The sequence below is a fragment of the Schistocerca americana genome, chromosome 2 (assembly GCF_021461395.2).
Source record: "Schistocerca americana isolate TAMUIC-IGC-003095 chromosome 2, iqSchAmer2.1, whole genome shotgun sequence".
NCBI lineage: Eukaryota > Metazoa > Arthropoda > Insecta > Orthoptera > Acrididae > Schistocerca > Schistocerca americana.
Window position 1 is genome coordinate 257,866,815 of NC_060120.1, and position 16,950 is coordinate 257,883,764.

The 16,950-nt window shown below is 43.5% G+C and overlaps 1 protein-coding gene across 1 annotated transcript in view; it reads right to left on the minus strand.

Annotated features, from left to right (window-relative positions):
* LOC124593940 (sodium channel protein Nach-like) overlaps nt 1-16,950 on the minus strand; it is a 273,902-nt gene that overhangs the window by 76,087 nt on the left and 180,865 nt on the right. The window contains exon 8 of the mRNA XM_047132290.1: nt 9,506-9,839. Coding sequence (XP_046988246.1) covers nt 9,506-9,839 — 334 coding nt within the window. The remainder of the gene's footprint in view (nt 1-9,505; nt 9,840-16,950) is intronic.

Here is a 16,950-nt window from a genome sequence, read left to right on the forward strand (position 1 = left end):
CCCAATAGCCTAAAAACAGCTAAAGTAACTCCACTGTTCAAAAGAGGGGACTCTGAAAATGTAAATAATTATCATCCAGTATCCCAACTCAGTGTTTTGTCCAAAATATTTGAGAAAATTTTCTACAATAGACTACTAAGCTACATAAAAAAAAATTCATTACTCTCAGCAAATCAACATGGATTCAGTAAATCAAAGTCTACAACAACAGCAATGTATGAGTACATAGAAGCTGTGCTTAAAGCACTGGATGACAGAAAAGATGCTACTGGTATCTTTTTGGACCTTTCAAAAGCTTTCGACATAATTGACCATGACTTCCTTGTTCACAAATTAGATCAAAAAGGTGTCCGAGGAATCCCAAATCAGTGGAAAAGATCTTACCTAGAAAACAGGCAGCAAGTGGTGGTTTTCAGGCATGATGACATTTCAGTACAAGGAAATATTATCACAACACATGTCTCCAGTAAATCAACAATAAAGTACGGAGTGCCACAAGGTTCTGTCCTAGGACCTCTACTGTTCCTCCTTTGTATAGATGATATAAATGACTTTATTAAATTGGGAAAACTAATCTTATTTGCTGATGACACCAGCATATTTCTAACAGCTGCTGACAAAATCTCATTGGAAGTAGCAATAGATACTGTAATGTCCCAAATTACTAGCTGGTTTCAAAAAAATAAAATAATAATAAATAAAGAAAAAAACTGTCTTTATGAATTTCCACTCTTCTCCACATGTCCAAAACTTTGTTACAGTACTATACCTTGAAAATACGTTACTTAACTCTGTTACTGACACTAAGGTTCTAGGCCTATGGGTACAAGATAATTTAAAATGGGACTGTCATATGAAAGAACTTGAGAAAAAACTTTCAGAAGCTTGTTATGCTCCGCGTGTGTTAAATAAAAGTGCAAGTAAGTCAACAGTTATTCAGGCGTATTATGCATACTTCAATGCACTACTTCAATATGGGCTTCTTCGGAAATTCAGCCACCAGCATAAAGATCTTTAGGATGCAGAAAAGTGCAATCAGGGCTATCTGCAACCTAAGAACACTGGAAACATGTAGACCACATTTCATCCAGATGAAAATAATGAGCCTACTGAGCCTTTACATATATGAGTGTATCTTGTTCGCAAATGAGTATCTTTTAAACCAAACTGGACATCTTCAACAAAATAAGCATATACACAGTCACAGCACAAGAAACACTAATAATTTCCACATGTCACAGTGTAGAACAGCACTCTACCAAAAAAGTGTATCACAGGTAACAGTTCAGCTATATAACAGCCTACCCAGTGATTTCAAATCGCAGCAACATAAATTTTTTTTTTAAACATAATCTTAAGTCATTTCTAGTGGAAAAATGGTTTTACTCTGTAAAAGAATTTTTAAATTACAAAAAATAGCCTTGTAAACAATGATTATGTAATAATGGTTAAATTCAAATTGCTATATTTCTCACTGGTAATTTATGATTGTTACCTGTAATTAATTTTGTCATGCTCTCTCTCTCTCTCTCTCTCTCTCTCTCTCTCTCTCTCTCTCTCTCTCTCTCTCTGTGTGTGTGTGTGTGTGTGTGTGTGTGTGTGTGTGTGTGTGTGTGTGTTTCTGCTCCAGTCGCAATTTTGACTTGTCCTATATTCAATGTACTGTTTAAGTATGTAATGAATCAAATGGACCAATAAATAAATGAAATGAAATGAAAAGGTATTCTCCATTATTAACTGTTGCAGTAATTCAGCTTAGCCTGGTTCTACATAGATTGCAGAAGGTTGTAGTTATAGTTTCCTCTGACTCCTAATCAGTTTTGACTTAAATTGGAACGATCACATGTGTAAAGCTGCAGAAATGGCAGCAGTTGCAAGATGCATAGGGACTACCTAAAACAAGGTTGGAATGTTACTGTAGCAGATAGGTTTGAGAAAGGTGACTCGTTTCGAGATATGAGGGTGCCAAAAATATGATACACTAATGGTTGTAATCAGTAAAGGACTTCTCTAGAAGATCCAATGCAGGTGTGTGCTTGAATGGGGGGACTTGATTCCAAATCTCAGACAGCATTTAGCCGGCCGGGGTGGCCGAGCAGTTCTAGGTGCTACAGTCTGGAGCCGTGCGACTGCTACGGTCGCATGTTCGAATCCTGCCTCAGGCATGGATGTGCGTGATGTCCTTGGGTTTGTTAGGTTTAAGTAGTTCTAATTTCTAGGGCACTGATGCCCTCAGAAGTTAAGTCATATAGTGCTCAGAGCCATTTGAACCATTTTTGAACCAGACAGCATTTCTAGAGCAGAGCGTAGCACTAGAGATCTGAAAAGCTAGTGTACATTTCTTACGACCTCAATCAGCACACAATCTACTGTTTGTGATCCTTCTCAATCAAACATTGCCTGTAGCCCAGTTGATACATCATCAAACCTCTGACATGGCATCGAGACAGAATGTGCTACAAATACTGGAGAAATATATAGCAGTGGCGGCGTGAGGGAGTTGCAAGTACCGGTTTCATACCACATTCCTTAGCCGAACCACTTTCTAAATTGGGTAATTTTATTATGTGGTTGCACTGTAGGCTACGTGTAACCACACAGTTGTTCTGATACTGTACACTTCAGCAATCACCGTCTATATTCAGGGTCACGGTATTTGTCTGGACAAAAAGCTACCTATTTCAGAGGTAATCTCATACCTTGATTTATAAAGCCACTGTAGCTTTTAATATGGATACTTGTATGCACCTGTAGAACCAAGACCACTTGTGATGGTAATACGGTTATGTATTTTAACATATGACAGTTTGTAAGACGATTACACCTCTCTTTCTAAGACGCAGTGGTACCACTCCCAAGAAAAACTTATGAAACATGCTCACCAATGTTTTATTTTCAGTCAGTATTATTTCGTATTGTCAGCAATCAGTTACTGACGTCGTATGGTACTTAGCAGTTGGGGATGTGTGGTAGCTTCACCATGAGCATCAGGTTTATAAAGTATGTGTTTGTGTTCCAACATGTGCAAAGGAGATGACTATGTCCAGGAGTAAGGAAGGTATGGATTTGACGTGGAATACTGTGATAGCAAAGGATAGAGTATGTCAAGTCATAAGAATGCTACAGATATTTCTATTTCCAGAGCCATCATCAGGGTGCATTTCCGATACTTCTCTCATTCTCAAATGTCATTCAACTGAAACTGCAATCGTAACATTTAATTGTAAGTATAGCCATCAAACATATGTGTGTTCGATTTTGTAGGATGATTCTGTCTATGCATGGCCTGTGACGGGAATGATTCACATTTCTCGCTAATGGTAGGGGTCGTCCAAATGGAGAGGGCTGTTGCAATGCAGGAATGTAGTTGATTAACCGTGTAGTCCTCTAGATGGCCGAATAGCGAACTAATACTTAGTATGTGTTGGACAGCTTTCGTGATCAAGTGGAAATTTGAGATGATTCAATATGGATGTGTGTTTGTGCTGGGCCATTATTCCCTCCCATGTAAATTGTTCCAGTGACTGCTTCTTCGCATTTCACATCTTTATTTAGTTGATAGAAGATCGATTGTGGTGTGTGCATCTAGCAGATGCAAGACATGTTTGCTGGTTCTCTAGATTGATAAACACCTTATTTGACTTTGTAAATTATAGAGCTGATTTGGAATCTGCTACATCATTGATGTCGGTATTCGTGAGTGGAGGTATTGGTTTCCTCTGTTTTCTTTTTCGAGTTTTCACGTAAATGTCTTCTCAGTCGAATGTAAAAAACTATACCAATTTTGCTCATAAAACTAAATGAAACTGGACTTTGTCTATTTACGTGGAAAGAGGACATTTATTATGGTTGCGAATGTTTTTTTAATAGTTGCTTTATTATATGAGTCGAGTTGGTGTTAAATAATTCCTTGCAGAATGGCAGGTGAGTTCTCTACGATACTGTGGCCTTCAGCTAGTTCCTGCCAGAGCGTCCTGCATGACATTAAACAAAAGTGTTTTCCACTGCAGAACGAGAGGCATTGGGGACCTGTATAGTCTATGACAGCAGCGCCTCGTAGCCATTAGGGATGGCTGCGCCACTATACTTTAGACGACCAAGACGCATTTGGGGAATGCTCCCCTTTTATCTCCTAGTTAACTGTACCAGCTTTTGTGTTGCTGAAGCATGATCGTATCTACGCATGTGGCGGCTGGCATGGTCTGCGAGGCTGTCGACTGAGTTGCTCCACCCCGAGAACACGTTCTACTGCAGTCTTTTAGGACGGCGATTTTCCCCAGTGCATGTGATGCATTATGACCCATTCAATGCGAGTGCTGGTTTTTTTTTCCGGGACTATTTCGAAGTGTAATTATAAGTGTGATGCATTTTTTTCCATCAGCTGTGGCAGTGTGTATTGGCTTCGGTTAGCTGGGCTGTAGGCTGATTTTTAGTAGGCATGTGTAGTGAACTCTGACGTCAAAGAGAGAAAGATGCTATATGCTTGCAGGTAATATACTTTTTTTAACTCCTCTCTGTCCAACACCAGCCTCTAGTCAGTTGAACGTATTTCCCACCAAAAAGAATAAAGACTGAAAATAAAGACTTATGTCCAGCACAGACCAGTTCCTAGGAATAGGTGGCCGTCGGGTGATGTAGGTTAGTGGAGGTAGCCCAAGCGCCTTTTTTTCCCGCCATTTTCCTAGGTTAGTAGAGGTAGCCCAATTGACCTATCTTCCCTCCAAAATTCGAAATTCCCCCCAGGGGGGCGTGGTTCTTTCTCGCCAAAAGCGGCCAACTTGGATAACAGTACTCACGTCAATAGTTGACGTCACAGCAGCCATCTTGGACAACAATTGCGTCATCAGTTGACGTCACGTACTCGCGTGATCAGGTGACGTCACGGCCGCTATATTGGATGATGTCAGTGGGGCCACACATAGGTTGTCCCCCTACTGATGTGGGCAGAACAGGACATCTGCAGAAAGTTCTGTTCGATCATTCAGACAGACCAGCCTCCTCTGGTTCAGACAGGTTGGATGCTGCCCCCACTCATCACTGGAGCCTTAGAGTATCTCCAGACTAGCATTTGCAGGACACTGGAAATTCACCAAAAATTCCAGCCATTTTTCTCATCTGTTCAATACATTCTGAGAGTATCTTTTAGACATTCGATCTCTTGTGTCTTTCCTTTTTTGCGATCTGTTGTGGGGTTTCGAAATATGTCATGAACTTTTAGATATGTAATTGTTCAGATTTTCCCATCTGTGCCTAGATACCAGTGGGTTTACTGCTGTAGAACTATGCTTCGAAAAGTGAGGAAAATAAAAAAAATAGGTGTCTTAATGCCTGTGACTCCATCAGTGAAAATAAGAAAAAAATGGCTCTGAGCACTATGGGACTTAACGTCTGAGGTCATTAGTCCCCTAGAACTTAGAACTACTTAAACCTATCTAACCTAAGGACATCACACACATCCATGCCCGAGGCAGGATTCGAACCTGCGACCGTAGCAGTCACGCAGTTCCAGACTGAAGCGCCTAGAACCGCTCGGCCACCCAGGCCGGCTGAAAATAAGAGTTATGAGCACCACAGTAGCTCTCTGTCTCTGAAGTGACGTGACGTCATAGGACTGGGACGATGGGTGGGGGGACTTAGGCTAGTGGAGGTAACCCAATGATCTGTTTCCTGCCAAAAATTTAAATTTCCTGCCATGATGTCAGTGCGACATTGCCACATCTATATCTTGGGGTTAGGAGGGGTGGGAGATTGAGCAGGAAATTTAGCAACAATGCAAGGTGAGTCGGGAAATACACTATGTGATCAAAAACAACCGTTCAACTGGCTGAAAATGATTTACAAGTTCGTGGCAACCTCGTTCAGTGATGCTGGAAATCAATATGGTGTTGTCCCACCCTTAGCCTTGATGACATCTTCCACTCTCGCAGGTATACGTTCAATCAGGTTCTCGAAGGTTTCTTGGGGGATGACAGTCCATTCTTCATGGAGTACTGCACTGAGGAGAGGTATCGATGTCGGTCGGTCAGGCCTGGCACGAAGTCGGCGTTCCAAAACATCCCAAAGGGTTCTGTATGATTCAGGTCAGGACTCTGTGCGGGACAGTCCATAACAGAGATGTTATTGTCGTTTAACCACTCCGCCACAGGCCGTGCATTATGAACAGATGCTCGATCGTGTTGAAAGATGCAATCGCCATCCCCGAATTGCTCTTCACCAGTGGGAAGCAAGAAGGCGCTTAAAACATCAATATAGGCCTGTGCTGTGATCGTGCCACGTAAAACAACGAGGGGTGCAACCCCCTCCATGAAAAACACGACCACACCATAACACCACCGCCTCCGAATTTTACTGTTGGGTCTACAACGCTGGAAGACGACGTTCACTGCGCATTCGCCTTACCCACACCCTGCCATCGGGTCGCCACATTGTGTACCGTGATTCGTCACTCCACAAAACGCTTTTTCACTGTTCAATCGTCTAATGTTTACCCTCCTTCCACCAAGCGAGGCGTCATTTAGCATTTACCGACGCGATGTGTGGCTTGTGAGCAGCCACTCGACCATGAAATCCAAGTTTTCTCACCTCCCGCCTAACTGCAGTGGATCCTGATGCAGTTTGGAATTCCTGTGTTATAGTATGGATAGATGTATGCCTGTTACACATTACGACCCTCTTCAACTGTTGGCGATCTCTGTCATTCAACAGATGAGGTTGGCCTGTACACTTTGGTGCTGTACGTGTCCCATCACGTTTCCACTTAATTATCACATCGGAAACAGTGGACCTAGGAAGGTTTAGGAGTGTGGAAATCTCGCGTACAGACATATGACACAAGTGACACACAATCACCTTATCACTTTCGAAGTCCGTGGATTCCGCAGAACACCCCATCCTGCCCTCTAACGATGTGTAATGACTACTGAGCGCTGACGTGGAGTACCTGGCAGTAGGTGGCAGCACAATGCACCTAATATGAAAAACTATGTTTTTGGGGGTATCCGGATTCTTTTGATCACATACTGTATTTTGTACCTCTACTGCCACCTACTGAACGATGTATGAGTTATGAAATTTCAGACCAGCTGTTTGACTAGACTGGAGAAATTTGTAGCGAAATGCAGTAACACTTGTACACTTTGGTACAGATAGTTGAGACTTACCCTAAACATAAAAAACGTAATGTATTGCGCATGAATAGTCAGAAACCACCATTACTTTATGATTACTGGCAGCAGTTACTTCCTTATATCTATAAGTATGCATACAAAGCGCTATTATGTGGAATGAGCACATAAAATTAATCATGGGTAAGGCAAATGCCAGACTGAGATTAATTGCAAGAATCCTCAGGAAGTGTGGTCTGTCAACAAAGGAAGTAGTTTATGAACACTCGTATGACCAATGATCTTCCTTGTCATTCTGGGATTCGAACCAGTTTCGACTGAAAGAGGACAATGAGAAGATCGAAAGAACAGGAGCATGTTTTGTTACAGGTCCATTTAGTAAGTGCGAAGGTGACATGGAGATGCTCGGCCAACTCCAGTGGTAGAAGCTGCAACAGAGGTGTTCTGCACCAACGTGCAGTCTATTGTTAAAGTTCCAAGAGCGTACTTTCCTAGAAGAATCGATTAATGTATTGTTTTCTCCTATGTATATCTTGTGAGAAGACCATGAAGATGAAACTATATAGATCTGAGCTCACACGATGGCTTACCAGTAATCGATCTGCTCGCAATCTACACTCATGCTCATAAATTAAGGATAATGCTGATACATGGAGAAACAACGCTCTGGTGGGCGGATTGCGGATTTAAATCACCTCGGTGTATGACCATGCAGTGCATCTGACCTGCAGTCATTGCACGGTGGCGCTGGCAGCAGTCCACATATGCAGAGGTGCGTTGGTGTGTGTCAGAGTACGGTGCAGCGAGGAAGTGTGAAGACGTTTTCAGACGTGCTAATGGTGACTGTGTCTTGAAAATGGCTCAAAGAACACATATTGATGACGTTATGAGGGGTAGATTACTAGGGCAACTAGAGGCTGGTCAAATGTAGCAGGTCATAGCACGAGCCCTCCATGTGCAACAAAGTGTGATCTCAAGATTATGGCGACGATTCCAGCAGGCAGGAAACATGTCCAGGCGCTACATTACAGGACGTTCACAGTGTACAACACCGCAAGAAGACCGATATCTCACTATCAGTGCCTGCAGACGGCCACAGAGTACTGGAGGTAGCCTTGCTCGGGACCTTACCACAGCCACTGGAACAGTTATCTCCAGACACACAGTCTACAGACGACTGAACAGACATGGTATATTCGCCCAGAGACCTGCAAGGTGCATTCCACTGACCCCTGGTCACAGGAGAGCCCGTTAAGTCAGTGGAACAGTGGAACAGTGGTCCCAGGTTATGTTCACGGACGAGTCCAGGTAGAATTTGAACAGTGATTCTCGCCAGGTTTTCATCTGGCGTGAACCAGGAACCACATATAAACTCCTTAATGTCCTTGAAAGGGACCTGTATCGAGGTCATGGTTTGATGGTGTGGGGTGGGATTACGATTGGTGCACGTACAACCCTGCATGTCTTTGACAGAGGACCTGTAACAGGTCAGGTGTATCGGGACATCATTTTGCACCAGTATGTCCTCCTTTTTCAGAGGTGCAGTGGGTCCCACCTTCCTCCTGATGGATGATAACGCATGCCCCCACCAAGCTGCCATCGTGGACGAATACCTTGAAACAGAAGATATCAGGCGAATGGAGTGGCCCGCCTGTTCTCCATACCTAAACCCCATCGAGCACGTCTGGGATGCTCCCGGTCAATGTATCGCTGCACGTCCCCTAGGACACTTCAGGAGCTCCGACAGGCACTGGTGCAAAAATGGGAGGATATACACCAGCAGCTGCTCGACCACCTGATCCAGAGTGTGCCAACCCATTGTGCGGCCTGTGTATGTGTGCATGGTGATCATATCCCACATGCACAGGAAACAGCAGCATTTTGTAGTACTTGTATTTCGGGACAGTTTTCTCAACTACATGGACTACAGATCTATGTCGTGTGTGTTCCCTATGTGCCTATGCTGTTGGCGCCAATTTTGTGTAGTGGCATATTGTGTCGCACCACATTCTGCAATTATCCTTAATTTTTTGAGCATAAGTGTATTTGATTCTGGTACATGAAAAGGGTAAAGTGATGGTGGTACACAAAGTACCCTCCGCCGCATATTGCAAGGCAGCTTGCAGAGTGTAGATACAGAGGTCGTAATATTTAGGCTCAGCAGTATATGTATGAAAATCTTGTCACTTAATGACATATCCTTGTACAGTCCTCGCTACTCTTAACACATGCATTATATCACTTCTACCAACCAGTGTAACATTTTGATTTGCTCTTTCCGACTATGTAATAGCCAGTTCTGTACACTCAGTGGTTTAGGAACGTTAATTTTTTGTCGGTTCATCCTCAGTCTCCCAGACAGAGGATGTGGACATACTGACCAGCACTGCTGTAGTAGAAGGGCATGCAGTGGCAGAGGCGTGCGATGGCATCAGCGCGGCACTGGGCCAGGCAGTTGGCAGCACTGTAGCTGGAGAAGAGCTGCAGGTGGCGCTCCTCGGGGAAGACGCAGCCGCGCACCTGCGGCGCCACCGACTGCACTGCGCGCGTGCAATATGACAACGTGGCCGACAGCCGCAGCAGCAGCTCGCGGCCCGGGGGCAGCACCTTCTCCAGCAGCGACTCCTCAGGGAAGTCATCCGGCCCATGCACCAGCATCTGGACAGACCACATCAGCAGCGCTCGCTGCACATAAACAAGGTGGGCTTGCTGGTGCTGCGTACAGTGGCAAGGGGCAGTGTGCTGTGTCTGACCATCGTGAATAACTTGAGCATTTAGTGTTACAAACTACTTTAGGTATAGCCAAGGCACTTAACCAATGTAGTTGTTCATTAGTGTTGGTATAAAGCTAACACAACAAGTGTTACATTAAGTTGCGATTTTCACTGAGGAAATACAATATGTCATACCACATGTTATATGACTTGCGATACAATGCATAAATAACCCACATTGGTACAGCAAGTAGAAACTTACTCGAAGGAACTTAATTAGCCCGTGCTGGGAAGACAGCCATACAGAACTGATAGAATTACCTGCCATACTGCTCAGCGCAATACAAAGTGCAGCTTGCTCCATACAGCTGCATCACACTATACATGGGGCAGGAAATTTAGTCATCTGATGTGCCTCAAAAGGACTGCTTTATTTAGTTGAAGCAATGTCACATCCATCTCTGTAGTTGCTTATTCAGTAAAACTTTTACTGTCCGTGTAAGAAATTAAAGACCACTGTTTTGGCAGTTGCACGTGTTCTCTGCTATGCAATCTTTTCCATTCAATTTTGAGGAAACTGTTTGGCATAAAAAATGATTTTTTTAATCTAATAGTCTGCTGCCACAGCTTGATAATCCTTTCGCTGTTGCCCACAGTTATTGTGATACTTTGTAATTAAGTAATACATACCAAACAGTTTTAAAAGCTTTGCAGCAAAAAATGTAGTCGCTGGTCAATTTATGTTTGGTGCATTGTAGGTGATACTATGCTGTATGCCAAATGCAGCTAACATTTCGAAATTCTTTTTAATGCTCGAAGGAGAATCATACCTCTTTTCTGTGTTGACTAGATGTATGGCATACTTGGAAGTTGTTTGTGACGAGGCAGAAAGCGATGTGCCACACCTGCTGTGTCCTGTTGTTTGTCGTATCACTCATGTGAGAATACGAGTGTCACAGAGGTAATCGTCCTGTGCATGACCTCAATTGCAACATGTCGCATTGCATCTCACATCACCTCAATCATAACCATGCGTTAAGACACGAAAACAATAGTTTTCTGAATATATAAATTTGACACAACTTTTTCGAGATGTGTTGAGTTTCACTTACTTTTTATTCAGTAATCAGTTCCAGGAAGAAATAGGTGAAGTTGCGATGGGGAGCCCCTGTCACTTTTTACTGCCAATATGTTTATGGAAGATTTTGAGTAATGTCCCCTTGGTGGCTTTCAAATCTGCATGCTTTTACAGATGTGAAGACAATGTTTTTATTGTCTGTCTTCATGGAAGTGAGAATTTAAATGGATGTTTAGAATATCTGACTTCAATCCAACCGAATATTCAATGCACGATGGAAGTGGAAAAAGGTGGCTGCCTTCCCTTCCTTGATGTGTTGGCCAAATGGAAGGCTGGTGGTACATCGAGACAAGCCATTTATAGGAAGCCAACTCATAATGATTTGTATCCTCACTCTGATGGTTTTCACCATTGTGCTCTGTGTGAAGGGGTTCTCGTTCCTTATTTCATAAGACCACGTCATCTCAGGCCCTGAAAGTTTGCCAGCTGAGTTAGCCCACCTTGAAGTCACCTTTCATCAGTATGGTTATAGTGAAAGACACATTTGCTGTGCATTACAATGTTGACCAACCGTGCATCGGGTGAGTGGTGATAATAATACAGAGGTGAAACGAAAGTGTATGGTCTTTTTGCCTCATGGAGAATTTCAAACAGGGTTGGCCGAACTGTGTGAAAATATGATGTGCAAATTGTGTCTCGACCACCGTCTTAGCTTAGGCCCTTTTAGGACCTGTAAGGACGATCTCGGTTGCTTAAGGTGGGTATCGACCATATCTTTTGCAGTTGTGGCATGTCACACGTTGGTCAGACCATTAGGTCCATTGAAGACCAGTGTATTGAACATAAGTGTCACACATGCTTAAAACAGCCGAGCAAGTCTGCTATTCCAGAACGTTTCCTTAGCACTAGTTATCCTGTGGTGTATAACAATATGGAGATTTTGGTATGAACTTCTATTGGGATAATGTTACGAAGGAAGCAGTTAAGATTAAATTATCAGGTGATGTTACAAACAGAGATGGAAGTTTGTTTTAAATCTTCTTGGAATCCTGTTCTCTCCCCAATCAAACAGAGGGATGGGTTACTGCTACCTCACCCTTGGGCGATTAATATTCACAATCGCTAACTAAAATGGTCATCTTTGGTTGTGTGGTGGCGTTTCTTTGGTTGTGTGTTCGCGTTAGTGTTTGCAGGGTGCGCGCTTGTGTGTGTGTGTGTGTGTGTGTGTGTGTGTGTGCGCACGCGCGCGCATTTTGCCTTTCAGCATATGCCCCACATAGTGAGATTTTAATTTCCTTGCTGAGCGCTCTCTCACTGCATATGTGCCTTGAATATAACCTGCAGAAATATTGTGGGTTGCCGAGGGTTCAAAAAAAAATGGTTCAAATCGCTATGAGCAGTATGGGACTTAACATCTTTACCGAGCGAGGTGGCGCAGTGGTTAGACACTGGACTCGCATTCGGAAGGACGACGGTTCAATCCCGCGTCCGGCCATCCTGATTTAGGTTTTCCGTGATTTCCCTAAATCACTCCAGGCAAATGCCGGGATGGTTCCTCTGAAAGGGCACGGCCGACTTCCTTCTCCATCCTTCCCTATTCCGATGAGACCGATGACCACGCTGTCTGGTCTCCTTCCCCAAACCAACCAACCAACTTAACATCTTAGGTCATCAGTCCCCTAGAACTTAGAACTACTTAAACCTATCTAACCTAAGGACATCACACACATCCATGCCCGAGGCAGGATTCGAACCTGCGACCGTTGCAGTCCCGCGGTTCCGGACTGCAGCGCCTAGACCGCACGGCCACCGCGGCCGGCGCCGAGGGTTCACCAGGCTGCAGTCGGGTAAGTTTTTTCAATATACATATTCATCTAGCGAGTCAGTGACAGAAACAGTGGCCCGATGTAACACCCCAGTGTTGCCATTTAGAGCTTGCGCAAAATTACTTGGTCTGTGTGCTGAAAGGCATTCTTATTCTCAGCGCTGGGCGAGTTCACCGCCTCTGTTCCAAAGGTGCAGCGTCGCCTGTTGCGCTGTGTGTCCCATCCATTACGAACGTAACATCCTCTGCCTTCCCTGGATACACTGTGGGAATGGAGGCTTGCACACCGAGTGCACTGCAGAGTTTCTCAAATGATTTTAAAGAAATCATTCATCATGATGAACTACCTATCATTTCGCTAACGGTCATAGTTACTGCGATGTTTCTATATTTTTAGTCAGTTACTGGGCGAAATTCGAATAGTTTGTAACGAAAAATAGGGGTCGCGATGAATTTGAATCTGTTGCATATTTGCTCACAGATGGTTACATGCAAAATGGAGCTAGCACATTGAATTTCTCTTTAAACTTGAGACGAGATCTTATGTATATCACCACTGTAGAGCAAATGGATTGTATGTAGTGGGCCCGCTTCCGATCGTGTGCGCAAACGATAGGGTGGAAGTGAAATGTTCGTATCATTCCCCATGTCTCATAAACGGTTAAATACGGAAGCGAATTTTTGGCAAGTGAATGACTGCAAAGCGGAGAGCATTTTGCCGCATGGCTGACTTTATCTACTCCGATATATGAGTGACTAAGGATTTTTTCAATAAAATAATATGAATTTTTGAAGGGCCATCGATAGCTGGTAAAATGGGAATTAGTATGTATTTGTAACAATATAATTGAAGGAATCACTTTTGTTTCTATAGCAAGCACAAGCTTTTCGTGTGTGCAATATTCGATAAAGAGTGACTACAGATTTTTTTAGTGAAATACGTACAGTAATTCTTCGATGGGCTATCGATAGCTGGTGAAATGAGGATTAGTATCTGTTTGTAACAACATAAATGAAGGAATCACACTTTTATTTTTATACCGAGAATGAGCTTCTCAAAAAGTATTTGCTTACGTCTCGTCAACTGTGTGATTAATAGTAGACTGTTCATGGATTCTGTCGCAACTACAACTCCATTAGCATGTTAATGAAGTGAAATTGCGCCCAACACCTCTGTTTTGGGAAAAGAAGCTAATTTTAACATGGCAACAAGAGAAAGAAAAAAAAGGTCTACGAGACAGGTAAAAATAAATGACTCCCTCTATTGCAACTTCTGTGTGATTCTGTACCCACTACGCTTTCAGTAATAAACGATTGACTTGTCGAATTATTTGTCGTACTGCAATAACCTGTTAATTCATTCATTTGCACACTTGCTAGCTGAAGCTAGCGATTTTGATTGATTTTGATATGTTTGTAGCGATATTAGTCTTTGTGCGTTTTTAACCCTTGTATCCCCATGCCAACCCGGTTCAATCAATACGTTATAAACAGGATTCGCGTGCAAACACAACCGCCAATCTGTGAGGGTCCCTGAATGCTGTTTTGAGTCACTGAATGATACCGAAAACTAGCCTTCGGCGTTACTGAAACTTGCAGAAGTATGCATTTCGTTCACATGACGCATTTCTGACGTAGGGCATGTTTGCCGCAGTAGAGATTATGTCATAAGCCACCATAATAAAAGAAGCCACGTCAGTGGAAGGCGGGCTATCGTGGACAGTTCTGGAGAGTCTTCAGTTAGTCTAGTTACTAGCACAGTGACTGTCATGATTAGATTCTAGTAAGAGTGGTGTAATCACCGAGATGTAACCGCATGTGTTTTATTTATTGACGTTGCAATTTTAATGGCGAGCAGAATAGGGATGAGTCAATAAGAGTGTTGTTTCAACAGTTGCGTTAAATACTGTCCATTCTTACGATAGTCTGTAAATAAGAAGGCAGCTGCATGACGCGTTCTACGGAGATATGCTCCACGTCAAAATTACGTCATACGGATCAAATGCATATTTCTACAGTTTCCAGCAATGTCGATGGTCAATTCTGAGTATCATTCAGACGATCAAAACAGCATTCAGGGACCCTCACAGATTGGCGGTTGTGTTTGAAAGCAAATCCTGTTTATAACGTATTGATTGAACCGGGTTGGCATGGGGACAAAAGGGTTAAAAGCGCACAAAGACGAAAATCACTACAAACATATAAATATCAGAGTGTCTTGTTCATATATAGCGTGATTCAACTGCCCCTACCCGTGCCCCGTAATTCTATATCAACAACACGCGATATTTTCATATGCTCTCGTTCGCCACGCGCAAACTATTAGTTCTACAGACAAAACTGAAGAAAACCTTTTTGTAGGAAATTTAACGTAAGATTTATAGTATGTTGTTCGTGACACTCCTCCTTACCACTGTAAAAAAAATTCCGACTATACAAACTAGTCCTGATATTCGACCTTTCTTGTTCTCTACTGACTGGACTATTACGTCCCCAGTTATCTCATTGACATTATTAGTTTAAACGTGCCTCTGAGGGTAATGAAAGAAAAGAGACTTTGGTAAACGTTAAGATAAAGCTAATTACTTTGGCAATTCGATCCGGACTTAACCCTTATAAGCACTTTAGTTTCCTGGTCAGAAGGCCTGACGAATACAATGAAGTAATTGTTTATTGCATAACGTTAAAATTCAGTAAATTGTTAGGTAAAATTTACACAAATGTCAGTCTTACAATATGTAAAAGCTGGACTAAGTCGATAGTGTAACAAGGCCAGTCAATGAGGACCAAAAACGCTAGAGTGTGTGAAATAATTTGTGCAGTCGCAAATTTTTGTGCAGTAGTGCTGAGTGTGGATGCGTTTCAGCTTCAGTTTTGTACGTTTTTCTTGAATCACGACCGTGTGTGGCCCCGTTCCAGACCACCCACGAAGGAAAAATCCTGGCAGTACCGGAAATCGATCCTGGATCCGGACAAGACAGTCAATCACGCTGATCACTTTTTTATCTCATTTTGTTCGTTATTGTTCGTTACATTTGTTCGGGGCGGACGTCCCATGACACTCGTTGAAGTTCATTGTTGATGCAGTCACTCCTTCTTATTACAGAGGGCAGCTAACCCTCTGACCGAACACGCTGAGTGTATATACACACAACAAAAATTTTTTTTTGCATCACCCCGGTTCCCAGAACTCCTGAAGATAGACGTTGACTGTGGATATTGTATTACAGACACAGTTCCTTTGACTGTTCAGATATGTCACTAAACCCGACCAAAGATTTAAACAACCATGCATGAGCAGCGCCTACTAGACGGAGGGGGTCTGACAACTGGCCAATTCCAGTGATTCCACCAGAAAGGAGTTACACGGCTCTCGTAGTCTGTAGTTAACTATGCCTACACGGTCAATACCGCGGTTCGATCACATCCCCAATTTTACTTTGTGCCAGGAAGGGCTCTCAACAAGGGAAGTGTCCAGGCCCCTCAGAGTGAATCAAAGCATGGAGGAGATACAGATAGACAGGAACTGTCGATGACGTACCTCGCTCAGGCCGCCCATGGGCTACTACTGCAGTGGATGACCGCTGCCTATGGATTACAGCTCGGAGGAACCCTGACAGCAACGCCACCATGTTGAATAACGCTTTTCGTGCAGCCATAGGACGTCGTGTTGCGACTCAAAATGTGCGCAATAGGCTGCATGATGCACAACTTCACTCCTGACATCCATGGGGAGGTCCATCTTTGCAACCAAGACACCATGCAGCGCGGTACAGATGACCCCAGCAGCATGCTGAATGGACCGCTCAAGATTGGCATCACGTTCTCTTCACCGATGAATGTCGCATAGCCTTCAACCAGACAATCGTAGGAGACGTGTTGGAAGGCAATCCGGTCATGCTGAACGCCTTAGACACACAGTCCAGCGAGCACAGCAAGGTGGAGGTTCCTTGTTGTTTTGGGGTGGCATTATGTGGGGCCGACGTACGCCGCTGGTGGTCTTGGAAGGTGCCATAACGGCTGTACGATACGTGAATACCTTCCTCCGACTGATAGCTGAATCATATTGGCAGCATATTAGCGAGGCATTCGACTTCATGGAAGACAATTCGCACCCCCATCGTCCACATCTTGTGAATGACGTCCTTTAGGATAACGACATCGCTCGACTAGTGGCCAGCATATTCTCCAGACATGAAAGCTACCGAA